This window comes from Cavia porcellus, unplaced genomic scaffold (genome assembly GCF_034190915.1).
Source record: "Cavia porcellus strain 051 isolate PalLab524CR breed Dunkin Hartley unplaced genomic scaffold, mCavPor4.1 scaffold_32, whole genome shotgun sequence".
NCBI classification, from domain to species: Eukaryota; Metazoa; Chordata; class Mammalia; order Rodentia; family Caviidae; genus Cavia; species Cavia porcellus.
In genome coordinates, this window is record NW_026947515.1 from 37,646,400 (window position 1) to 37,663,030 (window position 16,631).

Sequence of the window (16,631 nt, forward strand, 5' to 3'; positions counted from 1 at the left end):
CTGCCCAGCACTTGTGAGCTCCCTCGGAACGGTGCTGATTGTCCCTTCCTCTCTGTCCCCGGCTGGCAGTCCCTTGTCCAGACCCCGCTGCTGCCCACTGCGTGACTGTGCGGCCGCTTGGTTTGCCTCTTTGCACAGCTGCTCTGTGTTGTAACTCAGTGTGCATATTGTTGCCAGACTTTATCTCTAAAGAATCTCAAAGGATCCTTCTCAGTTGAAACTTGAGCCTCTGAATCTTTGTAGTCTGAGAGTGAAATTCACAGTTGTGAAGATGGGATTGCCCTTCCATACCTTCATAGCACCTTCGCGTCTATAGACAGGACTAGCTATGAATCTCTGCAGCTCAGTTAGAAACAGCCTGCCAGTCCTGGCTGCTGGCCTCCTGTGGTCTGTGAACGCTCAAACCCTGATACTTTTCTCAGACAAAACAAACATCCATATGGTCACTCTGATATCTTTCTGAAACACTAAGAAAAGCTGCTTCTTGGAATTAACTGGCTTTTCAGTTCTGTATTCAGTTCATACAGTTGAATATGTTCCCTCTGAACTCAAACAAATGTCATTTGTCAGCAGAGAGACTGATGCCCCCATATGATTATAATTTAATAATTTTCTAAAAATGAAATCACTTTATTGCTTAGGAGTGACTATGAAACCTTTGGGTAAAATCTAGATAAGACAGATACTAACATACTTATTAATATGAATTTGTTTGATGAGTTCTATTTATTCTATCTTGAGGATGTAACTAAAAGGATATAAATCATTGATTTTTTTTCTTTGTAAACAGGAGGCAGGCACAAAGGGACGGGCCTGTATGCCCAGCCACTCAGGAGGCTGAGGCAGGAGAGCCGCTTGAGGCCAGCCTGGGTAACACAGTGAGAGCCCAGTGTAGCTCAGTGGTGTGAAGCTCGCCCAGCACGTGTGAGTTCCTGGATTCGGTCCTCAGCACAACGCTCACCTGACACACACCCAAAAAGAAAAAAACAAGTCTAAACTCCGCGTGGTGGTTAGGACTGCCTTTCCTTTCCTCAGCGTGGCTTTGCAAAGCGGGAATGTCCTTGCTTGTCATTCCAGAGGTGAAGCTGAGCTACAAGGTACTTTACCAACAGGATCTTTTAGGCTAGTTCTCTCCATCTGCTTGAACAGCATCAGCTTTTGCTGCTAACGTCTTAAAGGTAGTCAGCAATTGATGGAAGTGTTTTCTTTTTTTAATCTCTCAAAATGAAATGTTAAATACGGCTCTCTGGCTTAAAACCCTTGGTGGTTTTCCTGGTTCTGTTTGGTCGTCACTTCCCGAGCGCTGCTTCTCTGGTGTGTACCGAGGCTGTGTCATTTTGGTGCCAGCGAGATAAACAGGCTGTCATGCGGCTCCTTTCCTCTCAGAGCTCATAATTCAGGAAAGGAGACAGATGAGTAAATAACTGACTGCAATCCTGCCTGATAAATGCCACGTTCGAGGTTGTGCACGGAGAGCCCTGGGAGCACCCCCCAGTGATGGATTTGGGGGAAGGGGTTGGGGTGGGGATCAGGAAGGGCTAAGCAGCAGAAGTGACATTTGAGTGGAGCCTCAGGGAATGAATAGAATTTTGGCAGATGGACAAAGGGCTGGGGGTGGGGACACTTCAGACTCATGCAAAAACATGAGAGTGCCAAAGTTTGTGCCTTTGTCTGAGTGGTGGTCGGCGGGGTGTAGGGCTAAAGGAGAAGCCGGGTGGAAGGGGGCATGGTGTCGCAGAGATCACGGGGCCATCTTGTACACATTCTGCTCACCCTGGAGCTTCTTGGCACCATGGACGTGTTGAAATAGGAAAATGACAAGGTGGGATCTCAGAGAGAGAGAGAGAGAGAGAGAGAGAGAGAGAGAGAGAGAGAGAAAGAGAGAGAGAGTGAGTGAGTTCTGGTAGCAGAATATAAGATGATTTGGACACAGGTGACGGGACAAGGAGTCCAGTCGGAAGACCACGGCCAGGACCCGCATAGAAGATGAGGGTCTCGGCCAGGATGGTTCCAGCGGGGCTGGAGGTGACCGATGTGGGCTTGGGAAGCCTCTCTGAGGGAGGCCTTGCTCCCAGAAGGGCATGAGGAAACAGAGATCACATAGGTGACTTACCAGAACGGAGAGCATAGGAGAAGAAAAAGCTTTGGCAGTGGAAATAGTGAGCTTGACTTTGGACAGGCGGGGTCTGGAGAGGAGCAGGAGTTGGCGATTACTCCTGAGAGGGTGCAGATGCAGTCAGAGTGCCTGCAGGAAGATGGCGTGAGTAGAGGCACTTGGTGCATCTTCTGCACGGTGATTTCCAAGCAGAGTGAGGGGCTGAGGACGGACCTTGTCTGCATCTTTATGTAGGGCCCTCTCCTAGCTCTGCATGTGCTGCTTCTCTTCCTACCCCAGATGCTCAGTCTTTCTAGGTGCCACTGTGTATAATGAACCACTCCAAATGTTAAGCTGAGCATAAAAGCTAATAAAGAGAAAATGGCCCCTATATAGGGGACACCTGTGATCTTAACATCACCTCGCTTGCTAAGTAGGGAAGCACATCCATGGCCAGATTTTCCAGAGATTTGGAACATCAGCAAAATAGAAAACACAAAACAGGGTGGGGGGCAGTTTGGCATTAAGAACAGATAACCCTGCAAAATCTTTCCGGTGCATTTTCCAGTGTTGTGTTTAGTAGTATATTACATTGTGCCTATGTTGTCACTTTTATGCTCTGATAGGTAGTTTAAAATATTCCACACACTGACACAGCTGAAAAGCTAATGTGTCATTTTTTTGAAATTGCTAAAAAATTTTTACATTTAAGGCTGAGGATGTAGCTCATCTGTAGAGTGCTTGCCCGGCGTGCATGAGGCCTTGGGCTCAGTCTCTAGCACCACTAAGAAACAGATTCACATTTTTCTCCCTTAAATATTAGCTTTTGTGTAAGATTGATGTCATGACTTCACTTGTGCTGAGCTGAGTAGATGGTGTTCTGAATGGATGGATGGATGGATGGATGGATGGATGAATGGATGGGTTAAATTGTTCTCACTAAGCTACTCTTCCAGTCCACCGATACTAATTTTTAACAGTGTATTCTAAGTGGCCCAGCAGCCAGCAGCGGACATGCCAGCTCTAACTCTGAGGACCGGTCCGCCAGCTGCGGTATCCTCATTTGTTTGGGTGCTCACGGCTGGTCACGACGCCCCTTTGAGGTGACTTCATGGTGTCTCTGATCCAGACTTTTGCAGGGAGCCCCGTGTGATTTCTGTGTTGACAAAAGTTGGCATTACAAGATGGTTTAAAAGCTGAGAGGTTCACTTTGATTGTAAATTTCCCCTTTTCCCCCCAAATTTCCTTCCTTTCTTCTTTTCTCTTTGCTTTTCCCTTAGCTTCCAAGCTTGGTGAAATTGAACGATTATTACATGGAATAAATCCAGAGTCTTGACATCTTAACTTCTGGGGGCCAGTCATGGGAAGTAAGGTTTTAAAGAACACATCTGTCTTTTTCGTAAACTGGAAGAAAAACACACATGGTGTTTGCATGTTAATTGGTGCACTTGCATGAAGCAGACGGCCTCTGTGCTTAAAATCAGCCCAAGGAATCACAGCCTCTTCTCGGTTGGCCTGGGCCTGTTTCTTGATACATGTTACATTCTTTTACTGGGTACAAAGTGCTGAACTAAACATGAAATTCACATTAGCTATTTGAGGTATTAAACAGTAATTCTTCAGTGCCTCTTCTGTATGCAAAGCAATAATTGATATAATGATGATAGTTAATTTATTGAATGATTACTTCTTTCCCAAGCACTACTGGACCATGTTACATGTCATGAGTCCCACTTCTCACACCAGAATAAACACGGCACCTGTACCCGGACTCTGTGGCTCGTCAGGACAGAGGCTGTGGTGTGTCTGTCTGCTGTCCAGTTTCTCTCTATCCCATTGATTGGACTCTTAGGACAGTGCCTACCACCTAACTTGTGCTGAGTAGATTTCTTTTTTACTGAGTGAATGGTGCACTTAATCCCAGGAGCCCTCTGAGATTTCTTAGCAGTCATCTGTCCTTGGAGGGTGATAGGCTGTTAGCTGTTTACTTCATGTTGGGGAACAATGCGGTGCAGCAAAGGGCGAGTTCCAGTTTGAGCTTTCTCATGGACAGGAAGCTGATCTGCGTTAGAGCTCAGGCAGGGCAGCAGCTACTTTGAGGCAGTAGGAGAGACTGACAGAGAATCGTAACTGATGGAGAAATGAGAGAATCTTGTAACTGATGGAGAAATGAGAGAATCTTGTAACTGATGGAGAAATGAGAGAATCTCGTAACTGATGGAGAAATGAGAGAATCTCGTCAAGCCCCTGGAGCCTGCCTGCACGTAGCTAGCGCTTAGTCTCTGGTACCTACTCCTGCTAGCACGAGTACTGCACGTGATCTTACCAGCGTCTCTGTGTAGCTCATGAGAGCTGTAAAATGCACGCTCATTTCTGTGTTGAAGTCGTCAGAAATGGTTTCCTGGAAGACACGACCCTTCTAGGCTGGACAGGATGTGGACAGCTTGGGGCAGGAGAGGAGGGACCTGAGACGAGGAATCCTGTAAGCAGAGTGAGGTGTTTCTTGCACAACAAGATCGGTACTTCTGGTGCAAAAGGAGCACATACTAGGAGGAGTGCGATTAAGATCGATCCTTCCAACGTGTCGATTGTGTTGTGAATGCTTCGTTATGTTCGCAAAATTGGGCTTGAAATTGTATGTGTTTCTGTCTGTGAGAAACCAAATATCCTTTAAAATGTTCCTATTAATTTTATGAAATACTGGGTTTCAGTGTGGTATTTTCGTACAAGCATGGAACATTTTGAACCAAGCGCTCTTTAATGCAAAATTATTTGGCCTTTTCTTTGCGCTGCAATTTATAACCAGAACATTATATCTGCTCCAGAAATAATATCTGTGCCTTTGGTGTCCCACAGCCGGTGAGACAAACTTAGATGGAATGAAAAGCCTCCTTCCAGTGGGCTTTGTGCTTTTGGAATTTAAAGAGCCGCATTCCCTCACTCTTCTGTGGTTATCGGACCAAATATATCCTGGAGGAGTGGTCCGGGTTCTGTGTCCTGCCGTGATCGCTTTCACAGGCTGCACCCTTGGGGCCTAGGTTTGTGTTATGCAGCCTCGTATCCCTTACAGCACCACACACAGTTCCTGGCATAAACCAAGGGTGCAATAAATTGTGCAGATTGAGTTTTCCAAGCTTGTGAGGCCGCCCGTCCCAGCACTCCTGGGAAGACTGCAGCCACGCTGTAGTTTTTGAGTTGTGTAATGCATTTGTGTTGTTCGTAGGTCCAGCCTGATGAGGGAGGAGGCTAAGCGAGGAGCCCCCAACCCTTGGCTCTTTGAGGAGCCGGAGGAGACCAGAGGCTTGGGATTTGATGAACTCCGGCAGCAGCAGCAGAAAATCATCCAAGGTACTGATGGCCGGGTGGCAGGCTCAGAACCCTGCCAGACTGTCTCTGTAGCTTTTTATGTTTCTTATCCCCAAAGCAAATTGCAGGGAAAAACCATTGGTTGGGGTGTTTTTGTTTTGTTTTGCTTTGCTTTGCTTTGTTTTTGTTTTTGTTTCTATTTTTTTGAGACAAGGTCTCTCTCTGTAGTTTAGGCTGACCTTGAGCTCACTGCAGCGCCCTGGCTGGCCTCAAACTTGCAGGGATCCTCCTGCCTCACCCTCCGAGTGCTGGAGTTGCAGGCAGGTGCCACTATGCCTGGCTCAACTGTTGGACTTTTAAAGCCGTTGGTATTTTTGTGCCTCAGAATACCTGACAAACGGACAGGTGGCTGCCTCTTTTTTTGGTGGCTGATAGAAGCAGTGATTTCCCACGAGGCGTGAGGAGAGAGAAGAGATCCGAGTTTGGTAGGTCCTGGCGAACTTGGTGTATGTGCCCTTGATTTGTCTCCGAACACAACAGCATGAGTGAAGCAAGTCATTCGGGCTTGTACCTTCAGGTTCGTCCTGCCCGTGAGCTTTTAGACCTGCCAGTTAGTTTTAAACTTCTATTTGTATTTTTAAATTTCAGAAGTAATGCATATTTGCTATACAAAGTTGAAACAGTATAGGAATAGATAAGACAAACAGCTCTCTATATTGTTCTGTTCACAGACTGTATGGATTCACATAGATTTCCTTAGACTTTGTGTGTGTGTGTGTGTGTGTGCATGTGTGTACATGCATGTGTGTGAGTGCACGTGTATATATGGGGTCATTAAAGTGTACGGCAGCATTTGAATAAAGGAATTCATTACAGTAAAAGAAACACTGTCCCCTGTCCCACTCAGAGGTTCCCTCACTGTGAGCACACTTGTCTCATGCTTGATCCTTTCTGAAGCAGTCGCGATAGTTCTCTCACATGAGTGTCTTCATGAGGGACGATCAAAAATACTGTGAACGCTGCTGCGGAGTGCCGTCCAAAGGAAGAGCAGACTCAGAAAAGCATGCAGGGCATCCCTGTCCACTTTACTTAGTGGGCCTGACAGCATGGGACTCCTGGCCCTTCCCCAAGGTCAAGGGAAAGGTCAACATTGGGAATGAATTCAAGACACTGAGGCAGCCACAAAAGCGTAACTAAAGGCACGAAAGCGGGCTCAACAGCTCCAGGTAGAACAGAATGTGTTCGAAGCAGAGGGGAAGGGTTTGGAGTGGAGTTAATGGCAATGTGTTTTTTACTGAAGTCAGTGTTTCAAAAACAAACTCACACCGTGCATTCAGTGTAAGCATGCATTCTACACAGGTGGGGTCATGAGATCTGTAGGTATATGTAATTCCACAGCTTTTTAAAAACCCTAAATATCTGTAATGGATAGTTTCCATGCTAGTCTGTACAGGTAAGTTTACTTTCTAATTTTACGTTTCAGAGAAGGTTTTTGAAGTAGATGTGACATTATCATAAATGGCACATATTTGAAATGTACGATTTGATAAGCTTTGACATACGCACAGTCCTATTAGATCATGCCTGTAATCAAAATAGCAAACGTAATAATGTGAAGACAGCATTCACCGTCTTCTTTATCGGAAATGTTCCTCTTGTCTCTGTGTAATCCTTCCTTCCTGTTGTCCTTCCCCCATCCCTGGATGACTGCTGGTCTGCTTCCTGTCACTATAAATTAGTTTCTGTTTTCTAAAATTTTACATAAGTTGAATCATACAGAATTAACTCTGAGCAGGGCTGGAGGAGGAGATCTGGCTTCTTTCTCTGAGAATAATTACTTTAAATTTCACCCACGTGGTCACTCCGTCCGTATTTCATTCTCTTACATTGTAGAATCATCATATTCCATTGTTGGAATTCTCCGCAGTCTGTGTGTCCATGCATAGGTTGATGGGTTTGGGGTGGTTTTCAATTTGGAGGTCTTACAAATAAAGCTGCTGTGTACATCCACCTGTAAGTCTTTGTGTAGACATAAATGTCCATGTCCATGTCCTACAAGTAGAATGATTGAGTCATGAAGAAGGTGTGTGGTTAGCTTTTTGTGTTTGTACTTGTGCCTGATGCTAAGAACTGAACCCAGAGCCTAGTGCAGGTTAGGCTGGCATTTTTATATTCCAGCCCCTTAACTGTTAACTTTTAAAATCACAAAAATTATTGGCAAATAAAAATTGTTAAGTATGCATTTAGAGTGGTTAAATCAAGCCAGCATATTCAGAATATGACTTATTTGTGATGGAAACACTTTTAAGTTTATTCTTCTAGCAGTTTTCACATATACTGGTACCATGATGTACAGCAGAGTCTTTAACCTTTTTCTGCCTGTCTGGAGTTTTCTATCCTTTGATCAGTATCCACTCAATCCTCTCCTTACTTTGTCCTGGGTAACCACATTCTGTGTTCTGCTTCTGTAAATTTGACACTTTACAGAATGCAAATTGCCATTCTTGCTAATAAGTAAGATCATCTACTGTTAGTAATATCATCTACTATTTGGGTTTCTGTGACATATTTCACTTAGCACGATGTCCTTCAGTTCACGCATTTGGTTGCAGATGACAGATTCTCTATGGCTGGATAATACTCCGTTACTATTTAAATCCATTCATCCACTGAAGGGTCTTCAGGTGGATTTGTAAAGTCTCAGCTGTTGAGAGTGATGCACTGAACGTGGGATGCTGGTGTCTCTTTGACATGTAGTCTCATTTCCTTTATGTACCCTGTAGTGGGATTGCTAGACCATCACAGTAGTTATATTTTTAAATTTCTGAAGACATCCCGACTGTTTTCTTTTGGGGATATACTAATTTATACTGCCACCAACAGTGGTAAAAATCTGGTAAGAGTTCTGTCTTCTCAGTATCCTTGCCAGTATTTGAAATCTTTCATTTTTTGATAATACTAACTGGAACAAGATATATTGTTGCTTTAATACATACTTCCCTGTTGATTGAGTTGTTATGTACCTAGGCATTTGTATGTCTTCTTTTGTAAAATGCTTATTCAAGTCTTTTGACAGAAGTTTTTAATCCAGTAATTTGATGTTTTGCTGTTGAATTTTCAAAATGTGTTCTTAACTTTGAAAGAAATGTCAACTAGTTTCAAAGATTTACCCCTACAAGAAGCATGTAAGAGTTACAGCTGTTTCACATCCTCACCGAAGCGAGGCGCGGCCAGCTTCTTATTTTATTTCCTTTTATAGTTCGTTTGTCATACTAATCTTTTACAAGTATTTTTCCCAATCTGTGGTTCTTTTTTATTCTCTTAACAGAATCTTTCTTAAAAATTTTATTTTAAAGAGAATGAAACCAAACAAAATAAAACAGAATAAAGCCAATCAAAACATAACAGTGAAATTGATACAGGACTTCAAAATAGGATAACAGGAAATCAACAGTGGCTACCATGATGCCTCTTGTTATCTTCAAAATTTGATGCCTGTATTATCGGACATAATAAAATCAAACAAAGCAGAATAAAACCAATCAAAAAAGAACACTGAACAAAACAAAGCAATAAAATGGAAGAAAACAAAACACATGAGAACAGTATTGGATTTCAAAAGCAAGACAGAAAAGAAATTCCCCAGGTTGCTATATGGCATATTGTTATCCTCTTAATAGGTGCTCAGACTGTTGGCCTTCGGCCTACAAAGTCCATCAAAACCATGAAGTTGTTTTTGTACCTCAGCTGCTGTCAACTCAGCCTGTCCTCCTAATCAGCTGGTTGCCTACAGGGAGTGGAGCTGTGGGGAGGGTGCAGGGAGAGGTGTTCTTGTCTCCCAGCCCGTGGGCCACTTGGCTCACAGGAAGGGTGAATTGGCTTGTTTCTCCTCCCAGGCCCTGCATGACTTGGGGAGGCTCAGGCGCATCTTAACAGAATCTTTCAATGGACAGAAGGTTTTAATTTTCATAAAGTCCTCAAAAATTTGCATGGTTTGTGTTTATTGGTAATATCCAAGTATGGTTCGTGCTTTTGGTTATATCTAAGAGATCACTGATTAACCTCAAGCCACAAACTTTGCAGCTTTGTTTTTTCTAGAAATTTTGTAGTTTTAGGTTTTTATATGATCTCTCAAATCCACATTGAATTAATTTTGTTTATAGTGAAATATGGATTGAAATTCAGTTTACCATAGGGATGTCTTTTTTGGTCCAGCACTATTTAAAAAAAAAAAAAAGGGATGTCTTTTTTGGTCCAGCACTATTTAAAAAAAAAAAAAAAAAAAAAAAAGAACTGAGTTTCTCATCTTTGTATGTCTGGCCCTATTTCTGGACCCTGCTCTTTTATATTGGTCTAGTAATGCCATTGTCTTGATTATTGTGCCTTTGTGAAAGGTTTTTAAGTCAAGTAGATAAGTTGTCCATCTGTGTTCTTTTTAACAATTTTATTGGATATTACTAGGCCTCTGGACTTTCTTAAGAATTTTAGAACTGGCTTTCAGTTCCTCCAATAATAAGTAAAGCTTCCAGGCTTGGGATCTAGCTTAGTAGGGGAGCATTTGCCTTGTATGCCTGAGGACCTGAGGTCCGGAGCTCAGTCTTCAGCTCGAGCAAAGAAAGGCCTTCCGGAATTTAATTGGGATTACTTTGACTCTTAAGATTAATTTGGGGGGGCTGGGGATTTAGCTCAGCGGCATAAGTGCCTGCCTTGCAAGCAGCGGGTCGTGAGTTCGATCCCCGGTACCGATAAAAAAGAAAAAGACAAAAAAAAAAAAAAAAAAAAAAAAAAAAAAAGATTAATTTGGGGAGAGCTGATATCTTAGCAATATTGAGTTGCTTAATCTTGGAAGATGGCAAATTTCTCGATTTATTTAGTTATTTTTCCCAGCAATGGTTTTAGTTTTCATCATATATATATTTCATATGTATATATCATATATATACGTATGAAATATATATATAATGAAATATATATTATATATATTTTCATTTAGTTTATCAGATTTATCCCTTAGTATTTCATATTTTTATTACAAATAGCGTGTTTTTTTATTATAAATTACATTTATTATAAATACAATATCTGAGTGTCACTCATATATAAATCCAGCACTCTAGGAGGCTGAGGCAGGAGGATTGTAAATTCAAGCCAGCCTGAGGAACTTAGTGACTTAGCAAGACCCCATCTCAAAATTTAAAAAAAAAATGTTTTTTTGAAAAGGACTAAGAATTTAGCTCAGTGCAAAGGGGGCTTAATCACCACAAAAACACACACCAGTGGTTTTTTGTATGTTGTTTAAAGGTTGTGCAGTCTTCCTAAATTCACCCATTTTAAAAACTATGTTTTTTGAATCTGTAGGAGTTTCCACACAAGTGATGCTGTTTGCTGTGAAAAGAGATGGTTTTGCTTTCTTGTCGCAATCTGGATGTCACTTTATTTAATTTTCTTGCCCTATCGCGAGAGCAGACCCACTCACCTTGTTTCTGGTCGTAGTGGGAGCAGCAGTCCTTAGGCTGCCAGTTGGCGTGCTTTCCTTCAGTAACGGGTGCTTCGGAATTTCTAAAATACTCTGAGCGTTGCCGTGGGAGCCCAGTGAGCTCCGTGAGTCTCGGGTCGCAGAGGTGTTTATTGTTGGAGAACGGTGTCACAAACCATAACCTGGGGATGAGATCTCGTCTACTATGTCTTTTTCACATTGAAAAGTGGCTTTAAAATTTTTAAATGATGAAAAGTGGTCAAAGGAAGAAAAAGTTGTGACCTACAAAATCTATATAAAATTCATAGTTTAGGACTCACACATAGTTTTGTGGGGATGCAGGCTCCGTGCTTGCGCATGTACCCGTCGTGCCAGCCGCCTGCCTGCTCACAGTCACAGAGCCGGGTATTTGCTCTCCGAATGCATGAACCACAAAGCCTACAGCATTCTGTGCGGCCTCACAGCCAGCGTTAGCTGTTCCAGTGCAGAGGCGATTTACCCCACTACGGGCCTGTGCGACGCTCCACGCATAGTGCGATGACCAGGTTGCTGGGCTCAGGCACTGTGTCTGACCCTGTGGAGCTCGGAGAACCGTTCTTCTGCTGGGTGGAACTGCTTTTTCCCCAGCCTCGGGTGGCTCGTTTACTGCCTTGTGAGCCCCGAACACCCACAGTGGAAGCCTCAGCTGCGCTCCTCCTGGTTCTGTGCCCTCCAGACTTGACTGACGGGCTTCTCAGTTCAGCAAGTCTGCTGCTGCTCCTCGGGTTCCCTCCCCGCCACTGCTGCTGGGCGGCAGCGATCGGGGCGTGTTGGAGCTCATCTTGCTGTTTCCTGTGTCGCAAGGGTCCCTGCCCCTTGTCCTGGCCACTGCCCATGTCCTGAGGCTGCTGTGTGTGTTTTGCCTTATCCTCCCAGCCCCGCGGTTTCTGGCCAAAAGGAAGTCTGGTCCCTGTCCGTGTTGGCTAGAAGCAGGAGTCTAATTCTCTTCTGAATTCCCTTTTCACGGTGGAATTACCTAATAAGCGCAACACTGTGATTCTTGTGTCTTCAGTTGTGCATATTTCACCCATTACCTTGTTTGAAAGAAAACAGAAAAAAAAGAAGAGCAGCCGGTGTTTTCTACTTAGTAGTCTCTATTTCTGAAAGATCTGCCTTACAGCTAATCCTAATGAGCTTTCCTTGCATTGTTGCTTTTGCAAAAACAGGTTGTTTTCAGCCAGGAAAAGTATCCTGCGCTCCAGAAGGGGCTACAGCCAGGGATTGCTGTGGGCTGGGTGTGAGAAATACCCTGAACATTTCTGCCACCAACACACCAAAGCAGGGCACATCTGTGTTGAGAACTTGCTCGGAAAGCCAAACGCCCTTCGGAAGTGGGGAGATGAAGAAATGGGGGGACATAGCAGCAAATATCTAATAATGCACGTGAGGAGCGCTTTCCTCCCTGCTCTTATCTTTGTGTTTTGAAAAGCTGTGTCTGTTGTTGCTCTGCTGGCAAGCTGTTTCTTGTTGTGTTTTTATTTTTGTGTTTTTTTTTTTTTTTTAAAGATAGGGCCTTGCTGTGTAGCTCAGCCTGGCCTTGAATTCACTATGTAGCCCAGGCTTCTCTCAGACTTACAGTGATCCTCCTGCCTCAGCCTCCAAGTGCTGGTATAAACAGGTGTGGGCCACCACACCTGGCTCCTTTTTTAAAATCTTACCCTAAGCCAAAAATGAAAATACCTGTTGTTAGAACTTGCCTGAGGGTCCTAACACGGTGACCAGCTTCTGTATCTAGCATAGCTGCCACTTCCTCATCTGCTCCTGCTTTCCCTTATGTGGGAAGAGTTCCTTCCTCTGTGTAAAGCGTCAGAAGTTCCATCGAGTCTCTCTGAGCACTGGTACATACAGTGCAGACTGGTTTTCAGACCATTAAACTCAGGACTGTCTGTTATTGGCCAAGCTTTTCTACCTAGCAAGGACAGTGTTTGTTTCTTCTGTTAAGCTAGAAGGCCCTTTGTGGTCACTCATCGGTGTAGACAGTGGTCCGTCCTGCACGTGGGAGTCCTGGATAGACACAGCAGGGCTCTGTGTCATGGCTGCGTTCGCACTGGGGCAAAGACAGGAGAGAAGACACGTCGTCAGCCCTTGGTCCTTGCCGTGTGCTCTGACAGCAGACTGTGGCTGTGCCTCTGAGCAGTGTCTCTCTTTTGTTAAAATATCGATGGCTCTTTGCAGTGGAAAATTTGAAACATATAAAAGTAGAGACAGTAATGACTCAGTTTCCCCCTCACCCTGGCTCACTAATTACTCCTCAGAGCCAGTCTGGTCTGTATTTCTACCCACTACCCCCCACTTGAATTACTTTTAACCAGATCCCAGACATACTATCCTTTCATCAGCAAATACTTCAGAGTATATCTAAAATGTTTGTGAAAGATGCCTTAAAAAACAGTCCACAGTGCATAATCACCCCATCAAATGAACTCATTCCTTAATATGATCAGACGGCCATTGTCCAGATTTTCCTGCTGCTTCTGTGATGTTTGCTTTAGACTATCTAATTTGGGTTTGAAAGTGGCCCCTACGTGGCAACCGGTTGGTGGTTCCTAAAACCCCTGTAACTTATAGACTCCTTTTCCAGCGCTCTTGCGTGTCACGGTCCGGTAGCTTGTCACTGCCAGCGACTTACTGCTTGTCTCCTCATGTGTTGTTTAGCTTATTCTTCTGGCCCAGAAATTCTCTAGAAAGTAACAGCTAGATTTGGTGGCTTTGTTCTCACTGAGAGGAATTCATGCTGATGACTGTTTCCTTTCGTTTCTTTTAATCTACAGCCACCAGAGTGTCCTTCCGCAGTGACATGGTATTCACTTAGAAGATGGTTTTCCTGAATCGTTAAAGATAGGAAGCACCCACACACCTGACTGTCCACAGGGGTTTGTAAAATGACTGTGTTACTTTTCGGTTGCTGCCATATTAAAGTGGCGCACCGTGACTTAAGGTGTGTTTGTTGCCGTAGGGCTCACCGTGTCAAAGCTCAGCACGGGGTCCCAGAGCAGGGATCACGACTGCGCAGGGCTGTGCTCCCTTTCGGAGGCTCCCCGGGAATCCGTCCTCTTGCCTTTTCCGGCTCCTGGAGGCCGCCCACATCTCTTGGCTCAGGGCACCGTCCTTTGATCTTCAGAGCCAACCACGACATGTCTCTGAGCCTTCCTCACATCTCCTCTGACAGCAGCTGGAAAGGTTCTCTGCTTTACAGGACTCCTGTGATTAAGCTGAGTCCAAAGATAATCCAGGCCAATCTCGCATCTCAGATTCCTTAATCTTAATCACATCAATAAAGTCTCTTTTGCCGTGTAAGGCAAACTATTCACAGGTTCCAGGGATTAGGCCAGGACTGTGAGGGAGGGTCCATTGTGTTCCTACCACAGTGACATCCGTCTTTTAGGGTTTGTACCATAGTAAAGCTGAGGAACGATTCATACAGTGTGATGTGACCAAACAACCTACTGCGATATCCCAGTGCCTCAGGTTATGGACAGAGCGGGCAGATTACGGAGTGAACTATTGTTATGAGCTGTGTAGAAGTTTACTGGTTTTAATAGCTTATCTGCGTGGTTCTTGTTTCTTACACGTTTGTGAGCAGCAGCATTTTATGTTGATCATTGTCTCTGAACGGCTGTGACCTTCCCTTAGAAGTGCTGCTTTTGAACATGAGCAGCTCAGGTAATTGATGTGATTATTAGTACCATCCAGTGTCTCAATTATCTTCTGTGTCTCTGGACTGAGGTGAAAATTTATTGTCACGGTAACCATGCTGAAGGTGAGCCCAAGTCTTGCAGAGGTTATCTGAGGGGAAGAGAATTTTTTGTCCTCTTTCTGTTGTACATTAGAGAGCTGACCTTTAGGTGTTAAGTCAGGCAGGAAGTGTGAGAGGAAACAGTATAATGCAGGTATTTTTATTCATTCACAATCCGTGTCTCCATGAGATAAAGCAACTTCAGGCACAGTGACTTTCTTCTAATCGAAAACCCTAGAGGAATCTCCGTTCCTGTTTTTAACTTTTTTACCTTTTTAATTTATATTGACACTTGACCCTCCATCCTAAATATAGATTATTCTTCGGACAGGTTTAGAATTTTACTGTAGCACTGATTTTCCTATAGCAGCGCTAGGCTGATGATGGATTTCTTTTGGAGACTATCCAAGTGGTTGTTACTAAAGACCAAAGGACCTCATTATAAAGTCATTTTGCTATAAAATGGACCCTTGGAATAGTCTCTAGAGGCAGCAAGTCATTTATAGCTTTAAAAAAGTGCATCGTGTCAAAAAGTGTCGCTAAGGGATCCTTACCTCACACCTTCAGTTTAAATAAATTCCAGATGAATTAAAAGAATTCAGTGTAATGGCTTAATTCTATAAAAAGATTTGGAAAAAATATAAATAGACGTTAACGTGACCGTAAGCAAGAAGACCCTTGTGATTTCTGCAGTAGACATCCCTCTAGGTTAAACAGTCCTGGAAACCTCCTGGTCCTGGGAAGCCACCTTCACCTACTTCACATCACTTGGATGAGAAGACTCAGCAGACTTGGCCTCAGAGCGATCTTCCCAGTGTCCCTGAGAGCAGAGGGAGAAAGATCCCCACAGAGACGCCGAGGCTGCCTTGCTAAAAAAAAAAAAAAAAATTATCAGACTTTAAAGAAAGAATCTAAATAACTTCATAACCTATTTTTTCTTTAAATTTTCAAGAACCAGAAAAGCAATACATCTTTGTCTTTTGAACAAAATATTTTAGTAGACATTGTTCTTTATCTTACCTAATAATCTATTATGAACTTTCAATACCAAAATGTAGACAAACGATTTGGTTTAGCGGGTGTGCACTGTTTCACTATCCGGGTAACTACGAATTTACAAACAAATCCCCATGCTCGGGCATTTAGGACGTTTCTAGTTTCTCATTGTTAGAAACAGATCACTCTGGGTCCAATCAGGAGACAAAAAATTGACAGAGAGGATTTTCATATAAAGAGTTAGAAAGCACAGCAGTGGGTAATGTAATGAGGGATTAACTAGCAGGAAGTGAAGAGAACTCTGAAGAATACAGAAATGGCCGGGTGGAAGGCACCGTTGCTGAGCTTAGGCAGAGAGTGGCCCTCGGGGCCCAGCACGTACCCAGCTGTGGATCACTGGATTTCAGAGAAATCGTGGTATGTGTGCTTCTCCGTCTGTCTGTCTGTCTCTCTGTCTTCTGTTTGTTTGTTTTGGCAGTCCCGGGGTTTGAACTTAGGTCCTTAACACTGAGCTACATCCTTAGCCCTTTTTACTTACATATTTAATTTTGAGTCAGTGTCTAGCTAAATTGCCCAGGCGGGGCTCTAACGTGCAATCCTCCTGCCTCAGCCTCCCAGAGTGCTGGCAGTACTTCTGGGCATGTGCCACCACTCCTGACGGCGCCGCCTTCTCGAGTGCAGTGGGACCTGTTCACAGGCACGTGTCTCACTAGAGGAGCGCTTTTCATAGAATTACCAAGGGCAGGAGTTGTGTAGGAGAAGTTGGAGGCCGCTGAGTGCCACTTCTGTTGAAAGCCCCCATTGAGGGAGAAGTCTGGGGGCCTGGGCGCACTGCGCAGTGGTAGGCAGAGCTCATGCTTAGCGTGAAGGAGACGCTGGCTGCAACCTCCAGCAGCCGAGACAGACCAGAAGAGGCAGACTGAAGTGAAACCCCTGGAAAAGGAGAAAAAAAAAAAGGAATTAAAGAGCCCAGATCCACGTTC

General features: G+C 44.0%; 1 protein-coding gene across 2 annotated transcripts in view; it reads left to right on the forward strand.

The window, feature by feature from the left end:
• The window catches only part of Stx8 (syntaxin 8), a 272,462-nt gene that overhangs the window by 54,571 nt on the left and 201,260 nt on the right, over positions 1 to 16,631 (forward strand). For both annotated transcript variants that reach the window (XM_063242123.1, XM_003466230.5), the window contains one exon: positions 5,319 to 5,443. In XM_063242123.1, coding sequence (XP_063098193.1) covers positions 5,319 to 5,443 — 125 coding nt within the window. The remainder of the gene's footprint in view (positions 1 to 5,318; positions 5,444 to 16,631) is intronic.